At 38.8% G+C, this 23,889-nt stretch overlaps 1 protein-coding gene across 5 annotated transcripts in view; it reads left to right on the top strand.

Moving 5' to 3' along the window:
* Trpgamma (Transient receptor potential cation channel gamma) overlaps positions 1-23,889 on the top strand; it is a 94,897-nt gene that overhangs the window by 20,951 nt on the left and 50,057 nt on the right. For 4 of the 5 annotated variants that reach the window (XM_089085325.1, XM_089085324.1, XM_089085326.1 and 1 more), the window contains one exon: positions 16,049-16,101. In XM_089085325.1, coding sequence (XP_088941451.1) covers positions 16,068-16,101 — 34 coding nt within the window. In that variant the 5' untranslated portion in view covers positions 16,049-16,067. The remainder of the gene's footprint in view (positions 1-16,048; positions 16,102-23,889) is intronic. The other variant, XM_089085327.1, reaches the window with a different exon arrangement.

Here is a 23,889-nt window from a genome sequence, read left to right as displayed (position 1 = left end):
AAACATTTTAATTAAAATAATCAAAATGCGCATGTATTAACATTATTTAACTACACGCGTTAATGAAAAGCTCACGTACATCGTAAGATGAACACAACCGGAAAGAGATCCGAGTCTGGATGCCGGTCGTATATTTGTTTTTGCAACGCTGATTCAACGATCGAGCTACGATTTTCGCCGAAATCAGCGATTTATCTGCTCGTGAAAGGGAAAGCACACGCCGACTTCTCTCGATCGCGCTCCGTGGGTGCGCGCAAGTTTGCAGTATTTTTTTTTTTTTCTTTTTTAGTTCTCTCCAACCTTCTCCTTTTCTCCATTTCTTTTTCCTCTTATTTAGCACATCTCACCGTTGCGCAAAACGAGCTTGCGGACATTCGCGATGAGACTGCGAGAGCTTTTCCGGAAACTCGCAAGCAGACTGCACCAGAAAGGAAGACCGCGATGCGGCGATATTTCTCGCGCGGTTACACTTTTATCGCCATTTCGCGGCAATTTCCGCGTACCGATATCGAATTGAGTTTTTGTTAAGTTTTCTCGCCTTCGTGGAGACCACGAGAATGCGACCGGCTTATTCAGTTCATAAAGTCGATAAAGTTTCGCGCTCTTGTCAATCAAATTGTCACTCTTTTAGCGAAAAGCGGATCATCCAACACGAGGGATGCGGAAACTTACGAAGAGAGAATTGAGTCAAAACATCTCTGGATTTTAATTTAACTTGCCGTATATTTATTTATCTTTATCAACATTAACATATGAGTTAATAAAATAATTTGTTATATTATCATCCCTCAGGAATTTTATAAAAATGAATTTAATGAAATAGTTCTTTCGGCTTTAAAATCAAAAAGAGACATTACAATCAACATTTTTGTTTTTTATTATAGATTCACGATATTCGGTATTTAAAGGATATTTTCATAGATTTTAACTTTTAATTTAATTCACATATTTCACTTTTTATTATATATACGCAATATACGCAAAGAATATTTTGAATCTCGAGAATCTGTTTTTAAGAAAACGGTTTTTACGGAATTAGACAGATTTAACCGAAAATATTCGGATCATCGCATCGCTTTCTCGTAATCGCGTAAGAAGAAGCTCCGCAATGTCTTAACAAATCGTAATTCGCGCAATTCAACGACGTGCCGTGAATATTAAACCGTTCGAGGCGAGAAGATCGCGCGGCGCGAGACTTGGCGGAAGTTGCAGCTGCATTCGCGGATGGCTCGTAACTCCGTCGGGAAAAGTTGGGTGCAAATTCTCGGGGTGGCGCGAAGACGCTGCGACGAGGAATTGTCCCCACGATCCAGGAAGTTAACTTTGTTTGTACTTTCCGCCTCGCTTTGATAAATCGGCCTGGGAAGTGTAATCCCCGAACCGTGCGGTCGCGTTATTCGCAACATTCGTGTCTTTTTGGCGTCGACGATTTTACGGAAACTTCTTTTAGCGTCGCCTAATTTGTTTTCATAAATGGAAGCCTTTTTGAGAAAGAAAAAAAGACAATGATATAATGATATAACAAGCTTAGTTATGGCGGATAATCAAAAGTAATCCTCGTGCCAGTAAAAGTTTAGGTAAAGCATAAATGCGTTGAAGGCATAAATTATCTCTCTTTCGCTCCTCATTTGTTAAACAATGTGAACCCGTTTACATATATGAAAATAATGGCAATTATTTCTAAATTATTCATACTGGTTCCCTGAAGTACGATCTCCCGTAAAAGCGAACGAAATGGCGAACAACTCCGCGCGGGATCCGACATTTTTAGCATTCTTGAACAATTTTCAGTGCCTACAGAGAATCGTCATTAATCCGATTTGCCGCGGGAATCCGATTAAACAACCGGCATCGACGCATCAGGCGCTTTGATACGATTTGCGAAACGCGGCCGTAAAACTTGTTGGCGCAAATGAACGCACGAATGACGACGCTAAATCGCTGACAATTAATACACTGTCCCTCCCCCCCTCCCCCCCCCTCCCCCCCGTCGCACCCGTTGTTTTTCGCAATATTGTCTGGAGTACTTTTAACGCGATAAATTCTTTTACGACGCAAACGAGAGAAAGGCAGGATGGAAAACTCGTTTGCGCGACAATAAAAAGCGGGATCATTTTGCAAATAAACTCCGCTTGAAATTGTACACAATCGTGTAAATTATTTCCGCCACAAAACTGTCAGCTTCATCCGTACGATCGGCTTGAAATGTTACATATGCATACGTATATCCGTCCCTTTTTATTTCGTACGTCGAGTATCAAATGTCTAGGTCGGCACCGGATAGAGCTCGATATGGACCGTTGAAAGAGTTATTTCATGCTCGCTACCGCGAGCGTTGCCGCGAGCTTTTCGCGTATTACAACTGACATTGGTATTTTGATACCGGCTTTACTGCTAATTCGCCGACCTCTAAAATCGACCAACTCGCGGCCGCACGTATAAATAGTCCGAGTGTTTCATCTTTTCTCTCGTAGCGTTCGTCCCCCCCCCCACACACACACACACACACACACACACACACACACATACCACACGTGTCGTTTTAATACGAGAGGTTCACCGTAAACCTCTTATCTCGATTCTCGTCGTGCTCGGCGCACGTAACGCAAAATTTTACGGCCGTGCGCGGCCACGCTGTAAAATTGGATACCGCGATCTGGCCGCGCGAACAGCTGATATCTTTCAATTTCGCATGTACGTTTTACGAGTTTAATTAAATCCGCGGCGTCGCATATCGAAGGTAAGAGTTTGATAAATAAAATAACGCGCGGCTAAATGAAGGAGCGCGAGAGCGCCTTCGAGAAGTTAAATTTTTTTGACGTATCTTTCACCGAACAAAAATATTCCCAATGTTATAAATTTAATAGAATGCACAATAATTTTCACTCAAACTTTGTTACACATAAAAATAAAATAATTAATAATGTAAAATATTTTGCAATATATTGCACGATCAAATTCTAAACTACGTTTTTCCGAGCCGATTTATGAAAGTGAGGCGGAAAGTATGAATAAAGCTAGTTTAATGATGGATTAATTAATTAAACAGCAATTAATTAATGCACAGTAATATATTACTACGTCAGGAGTATTTACCACGCCTGTAATAGAAATGTTAATGAAACTCTCTTTTTACTTCGTGAACTAGCGCAGATGTTCCCACTTGTTTATACCTATCGCGCTCTTCCTGAATTTAATTCCGCAAATGTCTCGAAGATCGACGCAATTGTGTTGTCGTCTCTGTTACCACATGGTGTCACATTGACGATAATTTACGAGTAGACGCCACCGCGTGAAAATAATTGCAGAACCGTCCCGGCGACCGCGAAAGTGTCTCGAAACGCGGCCCGCACCGAAATCCGTTTTATTATTAACGTTTATCTCGTTATTAAATGTCACAATTTATTTTGTTTTATTATTAAATGATATTGCGCGCCCGGAAAATTGCCAAGTTCGCGAAATTGTGCCGGCGAAGCACGCCGTGGCTTAATTAATATATGGAAACACGGGCACGATCAATTTTGAATAAATCAACGACGCTGGAACGGGGAACATTACAGATCGGCGGAAAATTGCAAAATTAAGGGACGCATCCATTATCACGGGGTTAAAGGAACGCATATATTACCGGTGGATGACCGGCGGTTTGAGTGAAACGCCGTCGAAAAACGCCGACATAACGTGAATTTCAGCGAACATACAAAAGCCAGATCGTTTCTCGTCTCGCCACCTTTCCCCCGGTCTCTCTATCACGGAACGCTTTAATCCCCAATTATATGCAAATTTGACCGCAACCACCCGCGAGCGTTTAATTATAGATTGCTCGTTTGGCTCCGAACTTTCTTCAGCGTGCGGCCCTTTCGCGGAAAATCGTTCAACACGCGTATAAGTACCTTATTTTGCGCCCAATTACGCTCCTTTACGCCCGAACGTCGCGTGAAATAGCAAAACCGTACAGTTACAAAAGAAATCATGGAGACACCATATAATATATTATCGTTAATTAATGCATGCAAAATGACTGCAAAATACATTTAATTATAAACAGTTACGTAAGAAAATTATTAAAGTTTAAATATTCGGGATATTATTAAATAATTATAAAGTTAAATCGTTCAAATTAATTGATAATATCTAACAAGTTGTTATTACTAATTGTGTGCATAATTATTTTGATAGTTCAACAAAATTATTTTCGAATTTGTATCTTGCTAAGTTTTTAAACATTCTAGCAAAACTGTTCTTTTTTTGTATATTTAAATTACTTAATATAAGGTATAAGAAGTATACGAATTGTTAGAATTCGAATCATAGTTTATTTCGAGTTTTCAAAATTGAAAAATTTAAATTCAAATAAGTTCGATAATGTCAAATCATCGAGTTTGACTTCAAATTTCGTTTATTAGTATGTATTAATTTTCATGCATGTGCATTTGTATGTATTATTGGTTTGATTGATATTTATTATAAATTTTCTAGCATTTAAAATATACAACATTTTTCTTGTGAGATATTTTCTCAAATTCTTGCAGTAATTGATTTTCTTGCATTAAAAAAAAATGTGTAACGTCATTGAAAATACCTTATTATGTTTAATGTAATGTTATAAATCCGGAAAAATCAATTCAAATTCAATTCGTATTTGAATCAAAGAGATTCGATTCAATTCGATTCGACCTCGCAACTGTTTGCGCAGTTCTTCTGTTATTTAACATTTCATACAGTTTTACATCTTCAACATTCATTAGGATTGACAACTTAAGAATTAAAAACTATTTAAGAATTAATAGCTTTCGATCTTGTAATGTAAAAGCGATACAGATACTTGTGATAAACCGGGAATGTTTAGACGAACTAACAAATCGGAGAAAATGAAGCGAATGTAATCTACGAAGATAATCCGAGGCTGCGATCTCCCACGCGTATAAATTGCGACTATAAAAAGTCGCAATTTATACGCGTGGGAGATCGCAGCTTCGGATTATCTTCGTAATCGCATCGCGATTAGAACTTGCGAAAAACGAGCGACGGAGGCGCGCGGCGAATCCTATCAGGATAATTTATGTTCACGGCTCGGGGAATCAATATCACGCAAGTTCGCGCGTGAATAAAATCCATTATTGCACAGAAAAGAAGATATTGTGGGCGCAGGTATTAAACATTATCTTATTATGCTATTCTTATCGTGAACAGGCGTGGCGAAATCATTTCATCTCGCATAAGCGGAATCGTTCTTTTGTTTACGTTGCAATTAAGCCTTCTGTATCAGCGAAACGAATTTCAGAACTCGAGAGTACGAATGAAGCTTTCAGAACTCTCAATTCTCGAATCAAGCGCGAACTCTGTTCGCGCTATTTGTGTAACATTTTCAACGTGCGTCGCGCGGCGACGAACATTTCCGGACAATCGGAAGATCGGAAAAGTTGGACCGGAAGTGCCGTTGCTCAGGAACACGGCTCTACTCCACCAACAACGAGGCCGAATCGGGTCGAAGCGGAAGCTGCTCTCCTCGCCCAAACAAGCACCATTAATTTTCAGGCCGGAAATTGGCGGCTCGATAATTCGCCGTCTGCATCCGGGGCGCCGATGGATTTTCATTTTCTATCGCGCATAGGCGCGTCTTCGGCAATGAATTCGGCACGACTGATCGCGACTGATGTGCCATGCTCTCCCGTTGGAACATCCGGATGTTGCGACGGCTGTTGCTGCTGCTTGCAGCTTCTGCTGTCAGTGGTAAATATCACGGCGGCGATGTGACGCCGTTCGTTCCCGTTTCTCTTCGCCTTTATTGACTCCGACCGGCCGTTTCGGTAATGCATGATTTATGGAGGCGGATATGCCGCGCACATGGCATTCCTTCGCGTGAAAGTCACGTATTGTTGCGAGTCCGCTGAAAAGCCGCCGCCGCCGCCGCCGCCGCTGCCGCGCCGCCACTTCCGGTTCCTGTCCTGATGATGCAGTCGTGCGTCGTCGCAAATAAGCTTGTCTTTCGCGGTGCGGTCCTTTATTTCCCTCTCACGCACGCATTTTCTTTTATATTCAACGGACGGTTCCAAGGGAGAAGTTAATGGAAACGTTCCTTCTAGACGTCTAGAGTTAAACTGGATTTAATTCGGACAATTTTAAATTGATTTTGAAACCGTGAAACCGTGTGCTCGGTAATTGGAATTTTCTTTCGAAGGAAAAAGGTCGGACTCCACGAGAGTCAGCCACGGCAGCCTTCTGTCAAAAAATTTTATTTCACGACCCTTCGGAAGAAGGTTTCGCCGGTTTCGTTGAACACGCGCGTTATGAGTTCTCCTCTTTAGATTTACGATATTCGATTGTGAACTCCTGAGAGAATAGCATTGTTCGATACAATGAATGACCAACGAGTTTGTAATGCAAAAATGACGATGCACTCGTTGCACGCGACATTCTACTTAGGACTGCAATTTCCCAACAGTTTCGTTTAACTTTCCCGGACAATCCCGTCTATCCAGCCTTTCTCTCGCGGACGTCAAGAACATCCCGCCGTCATCCTGCATGCGGTTTTTCATTTCTGTGACTAGCTGGAGGCTGCATTCGTTCCCAGATTATTAATTCGTGCCGCAATCACGATTATTCGTCACGCGAATCTCGTTTATGAGAGAAGAAAAGATAGGTCTTCTATTCGAATATTTACTATAATTTGTTTATTTGAAATATCGATATTTTAAAATTTATTATATTCTCTCGTTTATTTTGTATTTTGAAATTTTAATGCAATCAACCTCTTTGTGCTTGGCGTTGCGAGCCAATTTAAAAGAAATTTGCATCGTAATTATGACATCGATCCTACGTTGCTTCTTTTTGAGTCCGCGCGTGCGATTTTCGAGCCATTCTTCTTCTTCTTTCCGTCCGATAGCACATCACATTTATTTCGCTTAAATCATTCGTTTACGTTACACTCATTTCAACGTGATCATCAATCGTTTTGGAATAAGAACGAGAGGAATCCTTCTGTTATCCGCCTGAAAGCGAAGAGTCGCTTTGAGAAATGAAGAAGATAATTAAATTTAACTCGAGTATGTGTTTCCTCTTCGAGCTTTCACACTTTTCATAACATTCAACATTCCGTTTTACGATTCTCTCAAAAGTAGTGCACTTTAAAATACCTATAATATAACGATATTTGCAATAATCTACATGAAAATTTTGAAATCTATAAGAAATTTTCCATTAAAACAAGAGAGAGACGAAGAAGACTGTTGGTTGTATTATTAAAAAGATGATAAATAATTCCAGGATTTTGGACGAAGAAAAGTGGAGTGATAGAAAACGAAACAGAATGGGGTACAAAAGGTAAAACGAAATCGTGTGTAAACCTCGTCTCGAAGGAAAGCAACGTGACGCTTCGAGCGAAAATAGCACGGTCGTGAATCAAAGTTTGCGAGAGATCATGTTTTCCTCCGACTCCGGCGATGTCCCTTCGAATTTCCGTGCCCGTACGAGTAAAAGCCTCCATTTCTGAAGAGCTCTTGACGCCGCCATTACCTTCGCGAAAACTGAAGAAATGACGGCCGTGGGGGAGCATCGTGCAATACCTCAATCGGGAGGATACGATATTTGCAGACTGCCAGTACACGTCACACGCGGCATGTTGCACCGCGCAGCAGATTCGCGGCAAATCTCGGAAAACGACCGACAGCTGCGACGAATATTCCGCTGCCGCGGTTTTTCGCACCGCATCCGAAAACTTTTTCCCTCGTGTCGCCGTCGCACACACGCTCACGAATCGATACTCGATACGGGAGGTGAATCCGAAATCCGCAATAAACAAAGGACCCGATATATATATTTATGCCACCACAATAGTTCATTCTACAACAGATTTCAACGATCAATGACAAGTCAGTTTAGCATTATTAAATTTTATTGTTACATGTAAAAATATATATATGTATCTTATATCTTATATCACTTACTAAATTATTGCATACAAAACTTTCAATACTTTTTATATCGTTTTTATCTCTAGTCGGCACAAGTTAAACTTTGTTATTATAACAGAAAAAGTGATTACGGTTTTATAAATAAGTATATACTGAACAATATATTTATTAAGAAATCAAATTTTCGTGCTTGTTTCCTCAAATTTTGAAATATCCAAGGAAAATATATGAGAAAAACTGGTTACTCACTGGCTAGTTTTTTTTTCTTTCGAATTTACTGGACAGTAACTATCCAATAACTGATCAAAAAATTTTTGTTAAAAAAAAATTAGAATAAAATGAAAATTAAATTAGAATTAAGTTAATGATCTTAATACTGCAAAATTAATTAGTAAATTAAAAAGGAAATATATTTTATTTAGAATTTTTTTATAAGCATAGAAACATATTTATGTACATAAATACTAAACATTTTTCTAAAATTTTATTTGGTCTTGTATATCTTTTGTAGATAATCTTTTGTAATTATTTTACACATATAAAATGTTTGCTGATCATTTTTCTACAAATTTAAAAAATGTAATGCGTTGACTGACGTTGTCAATTCACTTGAATATTGTCTTTTTGAAAATTAAAATTTTTTATCAAAGGAAGCGCAGACAGACTTGTTATATGAAGCAAGTTTATAAACACAAGTTTATAAACATTTAATTTATCATAAAACATAATTTCGTTCAAGAATTTCTTTTTCCCACCGAGAATAATCTGCTTCAAGCAAAGATAAAAAGAAATTTGAGAAAATGGTCAACATCAGTAGTTAATGTCAAATGCAATATACAGAATGGCGATTACCACCATGCCAATAAAATAGCAGAAATATAAGCATTACCGATTCGTATGATTTTAATAGGCAAATTATTTAACGCTTGCCTTGAATACAAATATATCTTGAATACAAAGACTCATAGATTTGATGAATGCCTCATGTTGTGCTTACGAGTACAACGAAGTCGTGCAGATGGGATTCGCTTTATTTTAAGAATCCCAAATTCCGAAGAAATAGACGTAGACCCGTGCCAACGAGAGTTTATTGTACTTTTAATAACAGTAGCTATCTTTATCCAATTCTCTTCGAGACTGAAGACATCAGTCTCGAGCGTTGCTTGACGGAATCTCACAGAAACGTCACAGTTCTGACTATATTTTGAATAGTAGCTGTCTTGTATACAGGCAGCCGTTTTGGCCTTTATACATTTGTTCGTTGTAAAATTCTTTTATCGTAAAATGCAAAATGATATTGCGATATGTCATTGTTAGATGTTATAATTCAAAATAATAATTTCACAACTCATCATTTATTTGCGAAATGCAAGGAGTTATTTAATAATATTTATTCATTCAAGGCACGTGGAGAATTTTGAAATGTTGACTTATTATTTGCATTTTGCAATTATTTCATATTTTTATAATAGGCCGTGACCTCGTGGATTCAATCATAACGAACGATACGAGGTAAAGCATTATCTGACCTATTAGCAATCTCTGAAAGAACTAACATTGTTTATAAAAGCATAAATATATCACCTGGCGCAACAACATGTTTTGTATCTAAATCATAAATATTTAGTCTAAAATATATTTAGTCATAAATATTTAGTTCTGAAGTATAGATCAATTTATAGTATGAAAAACAATTTGATTTTTTTAATACTAAAAAAAATGTCACGTTCAATGAGTCAGTGATTTCTTTTACATGTAAATTACAATAAAAAATAAGTCGAAACGACGAGCAAATAGGATGAGAATTTATTAAAAGTAAATTTAAATGTACAAAAAAGTTAATATAAACGAGAATGTTTCGACTTAGTTCTCTTCAGCCATAAAGAGTGAAGAGTAAGTCGAAATGTTTCGTTTATATTAACTTTTGTGCACAATTTATTAAATTTACTTTTAATAAATTCCCATCCTATTTGCTCATTCTTCTAGTCTATTTTTGTTTTCCTTTATCGCTTTACAAATACGAACGAATTTTATTTGTTTTAATTATAATCCTCCATATGTATTTTGAAGTAAATTTCCAGTTACTTGTTTCTCAAGTCATTTGTTTAAGAAATCGTACTCTTCTTTATGTATAGATACCGCGAAACAAAAAATCGAGTGTATTACTTGGACACAAAAGGGAAATCTTAATTATCCATGACGTTTCATCAATTCCCAGCAGTCTCGCGTCGCATTGGAACTTTCCGCCAAGATCGACAGCTTGATAATAAACGATACGACGCAAAAAATAAAACGTCCGGAAAGAACGAAGAATGACAGGATATCCAATCCTTTCGTTCTTAACGCCATCATTTATTCTCACGAAAGTTTCCGTCGCGCAAGGGATTACACGGGGAGTAAAGAAAAAGAGGCTCCTTTTGTTTTATCGTATGCATTGTATTTCTTCTTGAAAAACTGTAAAACTTGTTTTCTAATATTGAAAAATGATTTGAAAAATATTAAATTTTTTACATATCTGGGGAAGTTCCTTTTCTCCACTCTGTATAAAATATATCGTTTAGATACGGAATTGTATTCGTGCTCAGCTCTGCGTGCGGAATCCATTTACGAGAAAAAAGAAACTAATTCTAGACGGAGAAAAATGTGACGTCACGAGATCACGCATCCTAAGACATTCTCCCGTATTTCCGCCGTCAAGAAACAAACGTACAGTATTCATTTTCGTACATCCATCGCAACCAGATTTGTATTCATCGCAATTGTAGCAGTATTTCAATTCGGTATAGCTGCTTGTAATAGCATGTAATCGTCCCAGGCAATTATCGAATTGTCCCAAATTCTCGTAGCCGGCAAAATACGGGTCGTCGATTGCGAATAATGCCGAGGGAGGCGATAGTTCGGGCGGGATCGAAAGCCCACGGAAATCGCGAGTCCGCTCAATCCGTCGACGCGTCGATGCATCGACGAGTCACGGACGGGTCCCGGATGATCGCTCCGAAACGGAAGGCCACGAAGTCACGGGTCTATTTTCGGGGCCTCGCATTTACACATTCGTATGTAAATCCGCGCGAAGTAGGCGTTTTCATGGGAGCTCGAATTCCCTCTGACAGCTCGTCGGTCGCCTCCGAATCAATGCCGGTCGCGTTCCTGCGCGCTTTAATCGGGGTCCCCGTTCAATCGTCGTAATGCCGAAGTAAACGTCACCCCGTTGTCCCGAACTTTCCTCCCTCTACACCCTGTACACACGTGCCATACGTAAACTTTCCGACGTGCAAAACCGAAGGAAATTGAATGCGCCGTCGCGCTCATTTATCTCTCGATTCGCTCGGGCGCTTCTTTGTCCGCGTTATCGACGCCTTGCTGCCTGACGGAGAAGAAACGATAAGGCGGCCGATGGTCCATGGGACGTCACCCTTGCGAGAGAACATTTGCTTTTGCTCGCAGCCATCGATGGGATAAAGAAGATAAGCGCGACGGGCGCTCGGTGGTTTCCATAAATGCATGAGAGAGAGAGAGAGAGAGAGAGAGAGAGAGAGAGAGAGAGAGACCCTTGTTTATATTTCGCAATTTTCCGGTGCTAGTTTCATCGTGCCCTTTCGCCCGCGCGACTTGCGTTATTAATATTTGATCGCATTTTCCGCGCAACGTCAAAATTTCCTTCAAACATTCTTTTGTACACTTTGATGTTCACCGTGCGAAATATCGCTATAGCATATTTAATTTGAAGTCAAGAGCGAATTTAATAAGCTCTGATCTAAGGATATTAAATCCAGATGTAATGACCGTCGTTCGATATTCCTGTCAGAAATTCGCGATTCTGATGTATCGAGGATATATATCACTTAATTAAGCAGAGAAGGTGCGAGGTATATTGAAAATTTTCTCATAAAATATTATTCGCGTCCGTCGCGTACGTATCAGGACTCGTAATAGCTATCGTGTTTGCTTTTTCTCAAATATTTAAACAGAAGTTGTAATTTTTAAGCTCTCATGAGACATGACAAGGAACGATGAAACATTCAGCGCTTTACTCTTTTAATTCTTCATCGGAAGTATTTTCTTTGGGATTAACTTCTCTCTCTCTCTCTCTCTCTCTCTCTCTTTCTCTCCCTCCCTCCCTCCCTCTCTGGATAAATATTCAAGATCCATTATATTTGATCGTTGGCGAGAAATTGTACGAAAGCGCGAGTGAACCTTCGATTATTTTGTGGCGAAAATTACCTAAGATAAATAAGCAGGTTAAAATTACGTCTGATCGTCGCGATTTCATTAAGGAAAAGGAATGGTTACGTCGATTTACAGACATCTTGCGAAGCGTCGATCTTCGTGGCTCGTCTAAATATAGCGGGCTCTCTACTAATGGAATTGAGATAAATTCAACGAGTTAGCAAACATTGTGAAACTCGTGCCGTCCACGTTGATCGCCACAGTTTCACGGTCGCTGGTAGATAACGGGAGAAAAGGGATAAAAGGGAGAAGTTCTCCCCTCCAATCTGCGGAAGTACTATGACAGTTTATTCTAAGAATATGTGAAAACGTTTGTTCATCATTGCTTCGCTTGAAATTTTTTGCATAAACTTTTCTCGTAAACGTTGTCTGCTGAATGTGAAAAAAGAGAGAGAAACAGAAAGAAAATTTCACAAAGATCTTATTTCTACCTTGTTTACTAATGACAATTTTTCCCTCGGTGAAAAAAATGAAGGTTATCATTACTTATTACAACTTCCGAGTTTTAATAATAAATAGCGACTGAAATTTTACAATGAAATGTTGGAATAAAATTTACTAAAACAAATTTACTAAAAAAAAATTGAATATTATATAAAAAGTATGATATTGTATGTAGTTGTCGCCAAGTTTGATCTCACGAAAAGTTATTACTTTTTAATCTTAAATAACTTTACGTTGCTATTCAGTTGCAAAGTTCAGCTTCGACGAATGCATCTCGAAGATACAAACTTCACGAAACATCCTGTTTACAGTATTCATTCCTCTCTGCCGTAATCGCGTGACATCACGAAATGTTATGCAAGCGAAAACTCTTGCCGGCTAGCTTCATAAATCCGCAGCGAGAGAAGTTTATCAAAGCGGAACAAGCTTGTCGCTCGCGTCTCGCATTACGAGTGCACTCGCAAATTTCTCGTATTTATCACTTTCAAGCTCGAGGCTTTTTTTTTGTCCACGGGCGCGGACAGCGATGGAGCGAGTTACCATCAATTCTCCGGCTCGTGTGTTCTAAAAGTGCGGCACTTATGAGCAGAAAGAGCCTGCCATTTGAGCTCGGGAAGGTCCGCACGAAACGCTCGCACCGGAGAGTGCGCGTCGAATCGACGCGGAAATAAATCGCGACGAGATCTCCCTCGTCGTTCCATTTTCATCTCGAGAGAGATCAACGCACACGTCGCGATAGGGTGATTTTCAACTGCGCGCGATCTACATGTCGGAACGGTAAATCCTTCTGCGTAGTGATTAATCGATTAACTGTACAAAAAACGAGATGAAATTGGCAACGAGTGTATTCATCTCTGCTCTCTCTCTCTCTCTCTCTCTCTCTCTCTCTCTCTCTCTCTCTCTCTCTCTCTCTCTCTCTCTCTCTCTCTCTCTCTCTCTCTCTCTCTCTCTCTCTCTCTCTCTCTCTCTGCTCTCTCTCTCTCTCTCTCTCTCTCTCTCTCTCTCTCTCTCTCTCTCTCTCTCTCTTTTTTCCATCGCATACAAAACGGCTTTCAAGTTTGTTCTCGCGGACGTTTTCCAGTCACACGTGTAAAATATCTGATAACGGGGAGAACTCGTATGACATTCTTTATTTACGGAAATAATACGTGGATCAGTTGGAACGCCGATATCGGAAATACTTTTTTTGTTCGGGAAACAAAGCGATCTGATGATATTAATACAACAATTAACTGACTGATTTAATTACCCGTAATATCTAATATTGCGAAAAGTATAAAAAAAAAAGATAAACTTTTTTCCAATAATTCAGGAAAAATTTCTTTCGTCTAATAAACGAAATACCAATCTGAAATTAGATATTTGTTTTTTTTTTTTTCGATAAAGATAATTGATAATAACATAAGTAATGAAATTTATGGTTGAGCCGTTGTCATTAGAAACCTATTAATGTGGAAAATGTCGTAATACGAATATAGGGAGATAACGGAGATGATATCCTTAATCAGTCTCTGACGTGAGATATTACTGGGTTTCTCGATCGACACATGAACGTGGAGATGGTCTTCAGCTCTAAATGGAGGAGAATCGCAGGAAGCTAGGGGGGGGGGGCGGGGAAGGTCTATCGATTTCCCAAGCCTCGGAAGGTCTAGGGAGGAAGAGGCTTCCCTCGAGAGATTCCTCTCGCCATTTCCCTCTCGCGGAGGAGAGTTACAGAAGAGAATCTCTTTCACGCGGCAAGAAAGACGAGCGTGGGATATCTTTTTGCCGATTTCTATTTCCCCGAGAAAGTCACGATTTCTCGAATAAACCCGGCTTATGTATTGCGGCTAGACTGCAGTAGTAAGACATTCGGCGGCGAACTGCAAAGAGAGCCAAGAAGTGTTGGCCCCTCTTTTCTTACGCGTCCCGTTCTTCTTTATGAGTGCATCCTCGTGCATATTTCACGATGTCATCGTCGCGTAATTTAATTGTCGAGACTGCCAGCTGCGACGTTGAATGTCTTATTTAATCATCATCGCGACACGCTCGCTTTACACCCGCTGTACACCCGCTGTACACCCTCCTTTCTTTCGATAAATTGTATATCATGTGAATTTTTTAATTATCACGTGAAACATGTAACAGCGAAGAAATACTGATTTATATAAAAATAATAGTTTTATAAAAATAATAATTTATATAAAAATAATCCTACATAGGGGTATCAAGGATTTTTTTTGAGAGGGGACTTATCAATTTTATTTTATCAATTTTTTGAGAGGGGACTTATCAATTTTATTAACATATAAATTTTTTGCGTTAATTGTTTTTTTGGATATTTAAGAAATCTCCTTGATCTTGATTTTTAATAAGATAAATATTAGATTGCGTAAATTATAACTTTAACTTTAATCTTTTTTTTTAATTTTGGGGAGGGGATTTGAACCCCTCTCCCCCCGAATACGCTGATGATGTCTTATCTTATATATAATAAGAGATAAGATGTTTAAATAATAATAATTATAACTCAAATATTAATAGATTTGCCTGCGGCACTAGATTTACATTTTATCTTTACTTCTAAGAAGTTTCCTGCGCTCATTAAACTATGTAAATTATTTGATACAAAATAATTGAATTTCTGAACAATTTCTACAATCTTTATAATTTTATAACGCAATATATTCCGTAACATTTTAATCAGTTTTACTTCTTCATCTTTCTTACATGTAGGAGAAATTTTAATCGGGATCGCTTGACGGTCATTTTATCATGACTCAAACTATTTTAAAATCATTTTCATAATTTTTTCACAATTTTATAAATTTTCCAATCCATTAATTTTATACGGCGAGTTTCAGCTTTTCTCATCTTTCTTGTCAGATTTCAATGGACGAAGGAAATTCTTTCTGAGCATACCGTATGTTCTGCAAAACGAAGTTCTCTGCGAAAGTTACAAAGTACCGCGGGTTGACGTAACGTATGGATCCGTTTGTTGTCGTGTTCGCCGGATGGGGAGGCAAAAGTAACAGTATTTGCTGGATTCGGAGAAAAACAGCGGTGTCATATTTTACTGGCGATCCTTTCGCGTCATCGCCAGAAGTTTCTTTTGCCGGGTTTCACTGTCGTCGGCTGAAAGCACTCCCTTCGACCATGCGCTATCCCGCTGTTCCCGGTGATCTCCGTTATCCTGAACAAACTTCATTTACCGGAAGTGAGAAGTGATTTTTTATAGGCAATCCCGCGAGCTCACAAATATCGATCTGCGACAATGGGATCGATCGCGGCCGGCGCAAATGGCGTTGCAACGAGCTTATGATAATTTGATAATTAGGCAAGAAATCGAGATAAGACAGACGTAAAGAAAATGTTGCGAGTTATGATATTTTATTTAGTCCATTTATTTTTTCTATCTTGTTTTTTTTTTGTTGTTGTAATGTAAGAGCTTTATAATCTAAGTGCAAAATATTTTTGTGTTTCAGTTTTCACCCGGGGGCGATCATGACAGGAACATACCGGAGATCGGTGAGTACAGGTAGAGTGAATAAAGCTTTCTATTAATTTTGCCTTGTCCTTTTTCCTGTGACTAAACAATTGTGACTTCAATAATTAACATTATTGTCCCTTTACTCCTATTATCTCGATGCTTATTTCAAAAATTTCGATTATGCTTAAACTTACGAATTTTCGTTATCACTAAACGATTGATTTAATACAATTTATTTGTATCTGACAACGAAATTGGTAATACGAAAAATATCGCGGGAATAAATTCTAAGAGAAAGATATATGTTCATGCAAGTACGACTAACGTAATATAGCGATATCTATAACAAACACGGCCGGTGTATAGATGAGCGGTATATGTGTATATATCGTCAATTACTTGTCAAAATAACAAGAAGCGATGGGATTTTCCTCCGTCAAATGCATTTAGTATAATTTAAAAGTATCGCCCGCCGGCTTTACATATTGCCAATAACCGGCTGACATGAGAATTAAAACGGCATGCATATTCAGGAATTATTATGGTATTAACTGCCGGTATCAATCTCCATAAATTTCACGTTCGTCACGAGCGGCGAGCGGAGAGACAAATTTTCGGAAAAATCCACGATACCGTCGACGGTAAGAGATTCGCGGATGATAAATCGCCGTTTCCCGGCATCGAAAGTTCAACATTCTTATTCCACGCAGGCAGGAAACTTTAAACGCACGCCGATCGTATGTGTTTCATACGTCGTTGATCACAATGAACGATCGTCCGTGCACGGACGGGCGGGGAAAATAGCCAGGGCGTCTTACGAAAATATTTATGGAGCGGTATCGAGCGTCTGAATTTACTTCCAAGATCGACGGAGAAATATCGGCGGGAATATTTCAGCGGGGAGTCTCGTTCGGCTGCCAGATTTGCGCGTTTATTAAAATCTCTCTTCCGCTCGATGTGGCTCTCGTTAGAATTCGGGGGAAATTTCACGCCGCGACGACGGCATTGGATTCGAAGATAATTACCACGCTTTGTTCCGCTTTGTTGTGTGTTGCATTTCTTTTTGTCTTTTAATTCAAGCGGCTTTTTTTACGAAATTACGGAGATCCAGGAGTTTTTTAGATTCATTTTGCCTCTGAAACTGATGTTGATATCTTCGCTAACGTTATTAACTTTATTCGCGATATACGCTCGTTGACGGATATTTCGCGCGTGTAACCATCGAATATTCATGCATCGGTAGTTAACAATGGGCCGTTCAACCGCTATACCGACCTCGTTATTCACGCATCATTTGTCTCGTATCCAGGTAGATCCCCATTATATTTCTGATATCTTATCAGAAACATCGACACGTATCGAAGAAGTCATGAGAACCGAGAAAAAGGAACGTATAGGACACAGAAAACGACGAGAAATGAAATTTGTCGCGAGATTGTTATCAATTTCTGTGGAAGTCGCATCAAGATGATGAGATTTTTATTGTTCCTGTTTCATAATAGATCTAAAGTAGATATATAAAATTTTTAGTTAGATACATACGTGAAGAATCTATATTACATTGAATTACATGAGAAAAACGCGCAACATTTCCAACAAATATATCTTAGCAATTTCCAGGAAGTAATGAAAGGCGTACACAATTACGGAATTATAGAATTACGAGAATAATTAGGTAAAAGCATAAAGACAATTGAGGAGATGCGTTTTCTAATCTGCTAAAACAGATTTTGATAAAACGCAATTAAGATAATGAACCGCATACGTAACCCATTAAATTATTAACAATTAAAATGAACTGAAGAAAATATCAAAGACATTTTTTATTACAATATATAATTTATGTACATTTATTAATTTATTAATTAAATATAAATAAATTAAAAACACAAGCAAAGAGTTTCAAGTCAGTCACAATATAGAAATTTTCAATGTGATTCTCACGTGTATTTTAAGGGTATTTTTTATTTTTAAAAATAAATAATAATTAATTAAGCTCAAGCTGTTTTATAATGTCAGTGCAAATTGGAAATGTAATGTAAATGCCACGGTCGAGGAACATGATCATTTTATGGAAGATTTATAACTAGACTGCATGGGTGATACCACGTTCGAATTCTAATGGCATTCTCGACATGATTTTGAGCCATTTCAGCCGGTTTCCGATGGATGGACCCGCTCGTTAGTCCTTAAAGCCGCGGCTTTGTAACCCGAGGTTGACTCCCAATTTGTCCGGCGCGCGGACATTCGGATATACAAGCCAAAGGATCACGCCCCGACTGGTTTCTATTTCCGACGATTGTTTACGTAGCTCCGTGTGAATTGCTACTTTGCATACCGGGTGCCCGTGCGAGTAAGGATAACATGGCACCGGCATTACAGGAATGCCAAATTGTCGTGCTTTCCCAGAAATGTTACACATTCATAACGTATTCATAACGTACGGATAGAATTGATCCCGTCGAATATCAAGAGTACTAATCGTAACGTCATGTATGGCAATTAAAGTCAATCTAGTCGATACGAGCGCGAATTTCTCTCATGCGATCGAAAAGTTTTCAGTTTTTATAAATCTTATCTTACCATAACGTACCGAGCTTTCCTAATAGCGTTGTCGCAATTACATTTATTCCATCATTCAAGTAAAGCGAGAATTTTCGAAAAATATGCCAATGCGATCGCTGCGTTTTACGAATTGTTAATCCGCACTCGTGATGTAAAAATTTGAAATTGTAATTTCGCCGTACTATATATCTCGTAAATGATCGCTCCGCGGCATAAAATATCGTGTTATTAATGCACCATGACGATTTTATGCACGAGAAAAAGATAGACATCTGTAATGATCTTTCCTACACGTGTATAAGCGTATGGTTTGTTGTACAGAGAGCCAACATTATGGTTTTTCTCGTTACGTAATCCAGAATAGGAAAACTGTGACAGAGAAAGACTCTGTCTTTCCTGCACGTTTTCTGCCATCCTACGAGAATCCCTGTCAAAGTTTCTTCAGTGAGAGGAACGTTACCAAACATTATCCCGTACATTATCCCTCGAAATTTTTTCCCTCAGAGTGGTCCATCAGCGGGATTGTAACGGGAACTTGGCGGTTCAGAGAAAGAGAGACATCCGGCTATCGGATTTCTAATGACCAAAACTTACCCAGCCGTATTCGGTTCTCCATTCATCTACCCTTACCATCATCCTAATGCGCTTTTTCGTCGATTTTACCCTAAAACACTCTCCTTGGGATAATATTTCCAAATTCTCATTGTTGTCGAAATTGCCATTTTTATTTTTTATCAATTGTTAATTTCAATCTTATTTTATTTCCAGATATTGACTTTTTTAAACTTATTGATTAAAATGTGAAAAATAAATTATATTCGATTAAGAAGTTTTAATTATTATGTAACAGTCATATTTTTATTTACTCAATAATGGGACATGCACGCTCAGCGCTATTTTTTTATAATTTTTAATCTTTTTAATAATTTTGCATCGATGTTTAATACATGACGCATGTAACCAAGTAGAAAAATATATAAGAAAAACTGGTTACTCACTAGAAATTGGCTAGTTTTTATTCATTTGAATTTACTGGACAGTAACTATCCAATAATTGATCAGAAAATTTTTGTTAGATAATACTGGTCAGCAACTAGCCAAGTCAGACTAATCAGTAAATGATAGCTAGTTTCTGGTCAGTAAAACTCGGAATATTCTGACTAACATTTTTTGCTCAATAATTAGTCAGAAATTAGTCAGATATAACTGGCCAGTAAATATTAATTAATATTATTAATTTCTATCAAGTAAAACTTAAATTCTTCAGATTGCTATTTTCTGATCAATAACTAATCAAAAATAGACCAGCAATTAATCAGCATCACGGAAAAAAAACTTCAAAGTAAATAAATAAATAAATATTAATATATATATATATATATATTAGTAAAAGTAAATTTAATAGTAAATTTAAATAGCAAAATATATTTTTATAATAATATATTAATATTTTATAATATCTATAATATTTAAATAATATATATTTCTAAAAATATATCTCTCAGTGTACATATAAAAAAATTGCATATTTTAAGTGAAAAAAAGGAGTATCTTTTTTTAGAAATAAAACTAACGAGTATTTAACTTGAATAATGAGCGATATTACATCGTTCATGTGTAAAAACCGCGGATAACATATTAAAAGTTCCATGGATTGTCAAGAGTCATAGAAACTATGGTCGTTCCTTGAAAACTGCAAACAAACACTACAAGTAGATAAGGTCCACTACGGTCAGACGATGATAAATGCGCCAGTCCGATCTTCCCTACGGTGATCTGACCGGCGCGTGAACTTCCGAAATCGATTTCTGCCACTGCCTCTCAATGTCCTCCCGACGTAACGCGATTTACCCATTAGCTTAACCGCGAACGGAGTTAGCCGCAACTCAGAGGAGCAAAACCCCGCAACGTCATCGACGTCGCTCTCGCATCCCCCGTCGCGTTCTGTCACTTGTGACACGGAGTCGGGCCAGTCGGATTGCCAAATATCGCTTTTATCGCAGGCTAGAAATAGAAAGTGGGACAAACAACATATCGGAAAATCGTCCTTGCATTTTGTTTACCGCACGCGTCGATGGGCGTCGCATCACGGTTGATGAATTGTACGATAAATTGAACGCAGATTAAACCGAGTCCCATCGACTGTGCGAGTTAACGAGATAATAATCGAGTCGGCTATTTCTGAAGAGTGGAGCACGTGATCTTAATTGGGAAAGTAGTTGCAATGTGAGGCAAAGGGTGAGTGTGAGATGTGAAGCATCGGGCGCCTCTATTTTATCATTCAGGGATAAATAAAATAGAGAATAAGTTTGCGCCCTTAACGATCGCCCTTAGCCTCTTCAATTTAATTAATAATAAATCTTTAATTTTTATCTCAAATTTTACAGTGATAATTAATACGATAATTTAACCGCAGCGTCTTACGCATAGCAAATTTGTGTCGCGTTTGAAACGAATCATCAAATCAAAATCGCGTTCTTGGCAAATAATTGTACGTTTGTTGTCCGAATTGTTGACCACAGCAATTATTGCATTGATTCCGCCCTCGACTCATTAGCAAGTTAAATAATTCAATGTCGCGCGTTATATCTGTTATAAATTGTCGGATAATTCACTATTACAGTGCTCGTTTGTCATTCTCTATTGGCATCTGTAATAGAATGATTATTGCGTGGGCGAGATCGTACGCTATGATCCGATAGATTTAACGTCATATTAGACAGCTCTCTCGATTTTCGAGCTCATTGAGCCATCCCACGTCTTTATGGATAACGTCTTTATGGATAATCCGACGAAAGCATCATCTTTTTATCAGTTCTGTTAACTCCGTTTTTATTGATTCTATTATTCACACTGTGCGCCCCGACATACGCAAATTGTGCATTTCACAAGACATTTCACAATGATATTAACATATTTGAAAAAGGTGTTACCGAAAAATGTCGACCTTATTGCACATAAAATTCTGAGTTTCGATGAAATTGAAATGATGATACAATTTTTACATTTATAATATGTATTTATATGTAAAATATGTATTTATATGTAAAAAGAAATAAAATTTGAATGCGCTTTAATGCACTTGCAATTTATAAGGGCGTCGTACAATTTCTCCCGATCGCCATTAATCATTTTCATTATACGCACTAATGATCCACGTACGCGCATGCTGGTGTTCATTACGAATAGCAGGCACGAACTGTTTTCTAGCTATGTCAGCTTGACAAGCTTTTATTTCGTCGCATTCGCGGATCGCATATAATGGCAAGCGCGGAATATTTTGACCGAAAATTGACAGAAGAACTCGATATCTCAAATCCTTCAATCGGCTAAATTATTTTCCGATGTAACAGCAAAAAATATATCAATTGCTACCATCACGTTGAACATATATAACCAAAATGTATACAAATCATATCGTAATATGACAAAAATAAAAATAGCATTACGTATAGTTTTGAATTACTTTTTATTGATAATAAACAATTAAATAAGTTTAATAGAACGGAAATAAATTATATATAAATAAAAAATCAAATTAGTATGTGATTAACAATGTTTTTGAAACAGTCGCTGTTAAAAGTGGCAGGGAAGAGAAATAATCTTTTGATTTTTCTCAGCAGCTGCTCTTTTTGAAAGTCGCTTCGCAAATTGCAATTAAGCGGGCGGATCGTCGGCACGAAAAAAAAGGGAGGTAGTAAAATTGTTCGGGCCGCAGTGGTGACGGATCGCCTCGGATCAGACGGGGCGCCGCCTCGCTGCATTGAGCCTGATGAACATCTCGTCGGGCACGTCGCACAAAAGAACGTTTTGGCGATTTTGGCTTTCCGCCAAAAGCGAGCGTCCGTACGCGTGTTCACGCGAGGCGAGCCATTAGGAGTCACAGGCTGACGGACGGTATCCATTTATTTCGGCGGTCGTATACAACGCGAGCCCGTATAATTAGCCAGCAGGAAGAAAAAGACTCCCTTTGGGAGTCGAAACGCGGGAGGGAAACTGATGGATACGCCACGCTATTGTAATCCTGAAGAGAAATGCACGAGAATTGCGAATCCACTATCGCTCATTTTCCGAACGCGAGAGTTACTCGCGAGAGTTACTCGGAAGTTCACAAATTCCCTGACTAATCTACGATCGATATTTTCTTTTTCTTTCCTTTCCAATCGGAAAGAAATTCTTCTCTGGCTTTACGTTAGATTCGAAGTGGCGCCGCCGGTTCAAAGAGATTCGAAGGAGCACGATTCCGCCGGGAGAACGAGAAGATTATTTCGCGATCGAGACGAGAGTTTCGCGGCATCGTAGTGCTCCGGTAAGTGCGCGGGGGGGGGGGGAGGGGGAATGTCGTAATTCCGGTACGGAAAACAGATAAAGCGATGAATAATGGCGCTTCTTCAAAAAGAAGGCGCATCTCCCGATATTCCCAGCAACGAAGTTAGGCAAACTCACTACGGGATATTTCTTTCCCGATTGATATCATCGATACGCGTTATCTGTCGCGCGCAGCGAACACAAATGTTATGCTTGAGGCGGGTTAGACGGAAAATATACATAGGTTAGGTAGAGAGCGATCTATTTATTCAACTCGCGTAACTAAAATACAAAATTCGCTCGCGAATACGGGCGAAGTCCATGGACGAAATGTAAAATTAATAATTCCGCGCCGCGCCGTTACCGTTACTCGCTCCGATGAGCGGTATGACGCAGACAAGTAGATACATTATTCCCGTGTCTCTTCCGCGCTATAATTTTCTTTCATTGTAATTTTCTCCATTGTGAATGAGATAGCTACGTTTTCTCGTTATACGCAGTCATTTTCGCGTCGACGCTTCGCAATGGCTCGGCCATTAAACGACTCGCGAAAGGCAACGCGAAGGGAAAGTAACCGGAAGAACGTGGCCGACGGGGTTTGACCGGGAGGAACGAAATTAAGTTTCCCGAGAGAGGGTGGGGAGGGGGTGGGAATGCGTGCGACGAGTCGTATTAGTCAACCGTGGAATTTCTCATAACCCCTTTTTTTTTTTTACTGTTCCGTTTGTGCGATCACGAGGAATCTGGTCATATGAAAAGAAGGCGCCGACTTAGCGTCGCGAACGCCTCGAAGCGAGACAGTTCGTCCCGTTGCCGTGAAATTCCGGCACGGCATTACTCCTTCAAGGCAATTCGCAGACATTTATGACACGATAAATTATCATCCATCGTCCGCGCACGAACGTTCGTCTCGCAACTCGTTCATAACTCGTTATCATATTCCCTTCACTACCCTCGTTCTTC

The sequence above is a fragment of the Pogonomyrmex barbatus genome, unplaced genomic scaffold, assembly GCF_055798465.1.
Source record: "Pogonomyrmex barbatus isolate J1 unplaced genomic scaffold, ASM5579846v1 scaffold1, whole genome shotgun sequence".
Lineage (NCBI taxonomy): Eukaryota > Metazoa > Arthropoda > Insecta > Hymenoptera > Formicidae > Pogonomyrmex > Pogonomyrmex barbatus.
This window is presented reverse-complemented; position numbering and strand designations above follow the sequence as displayed.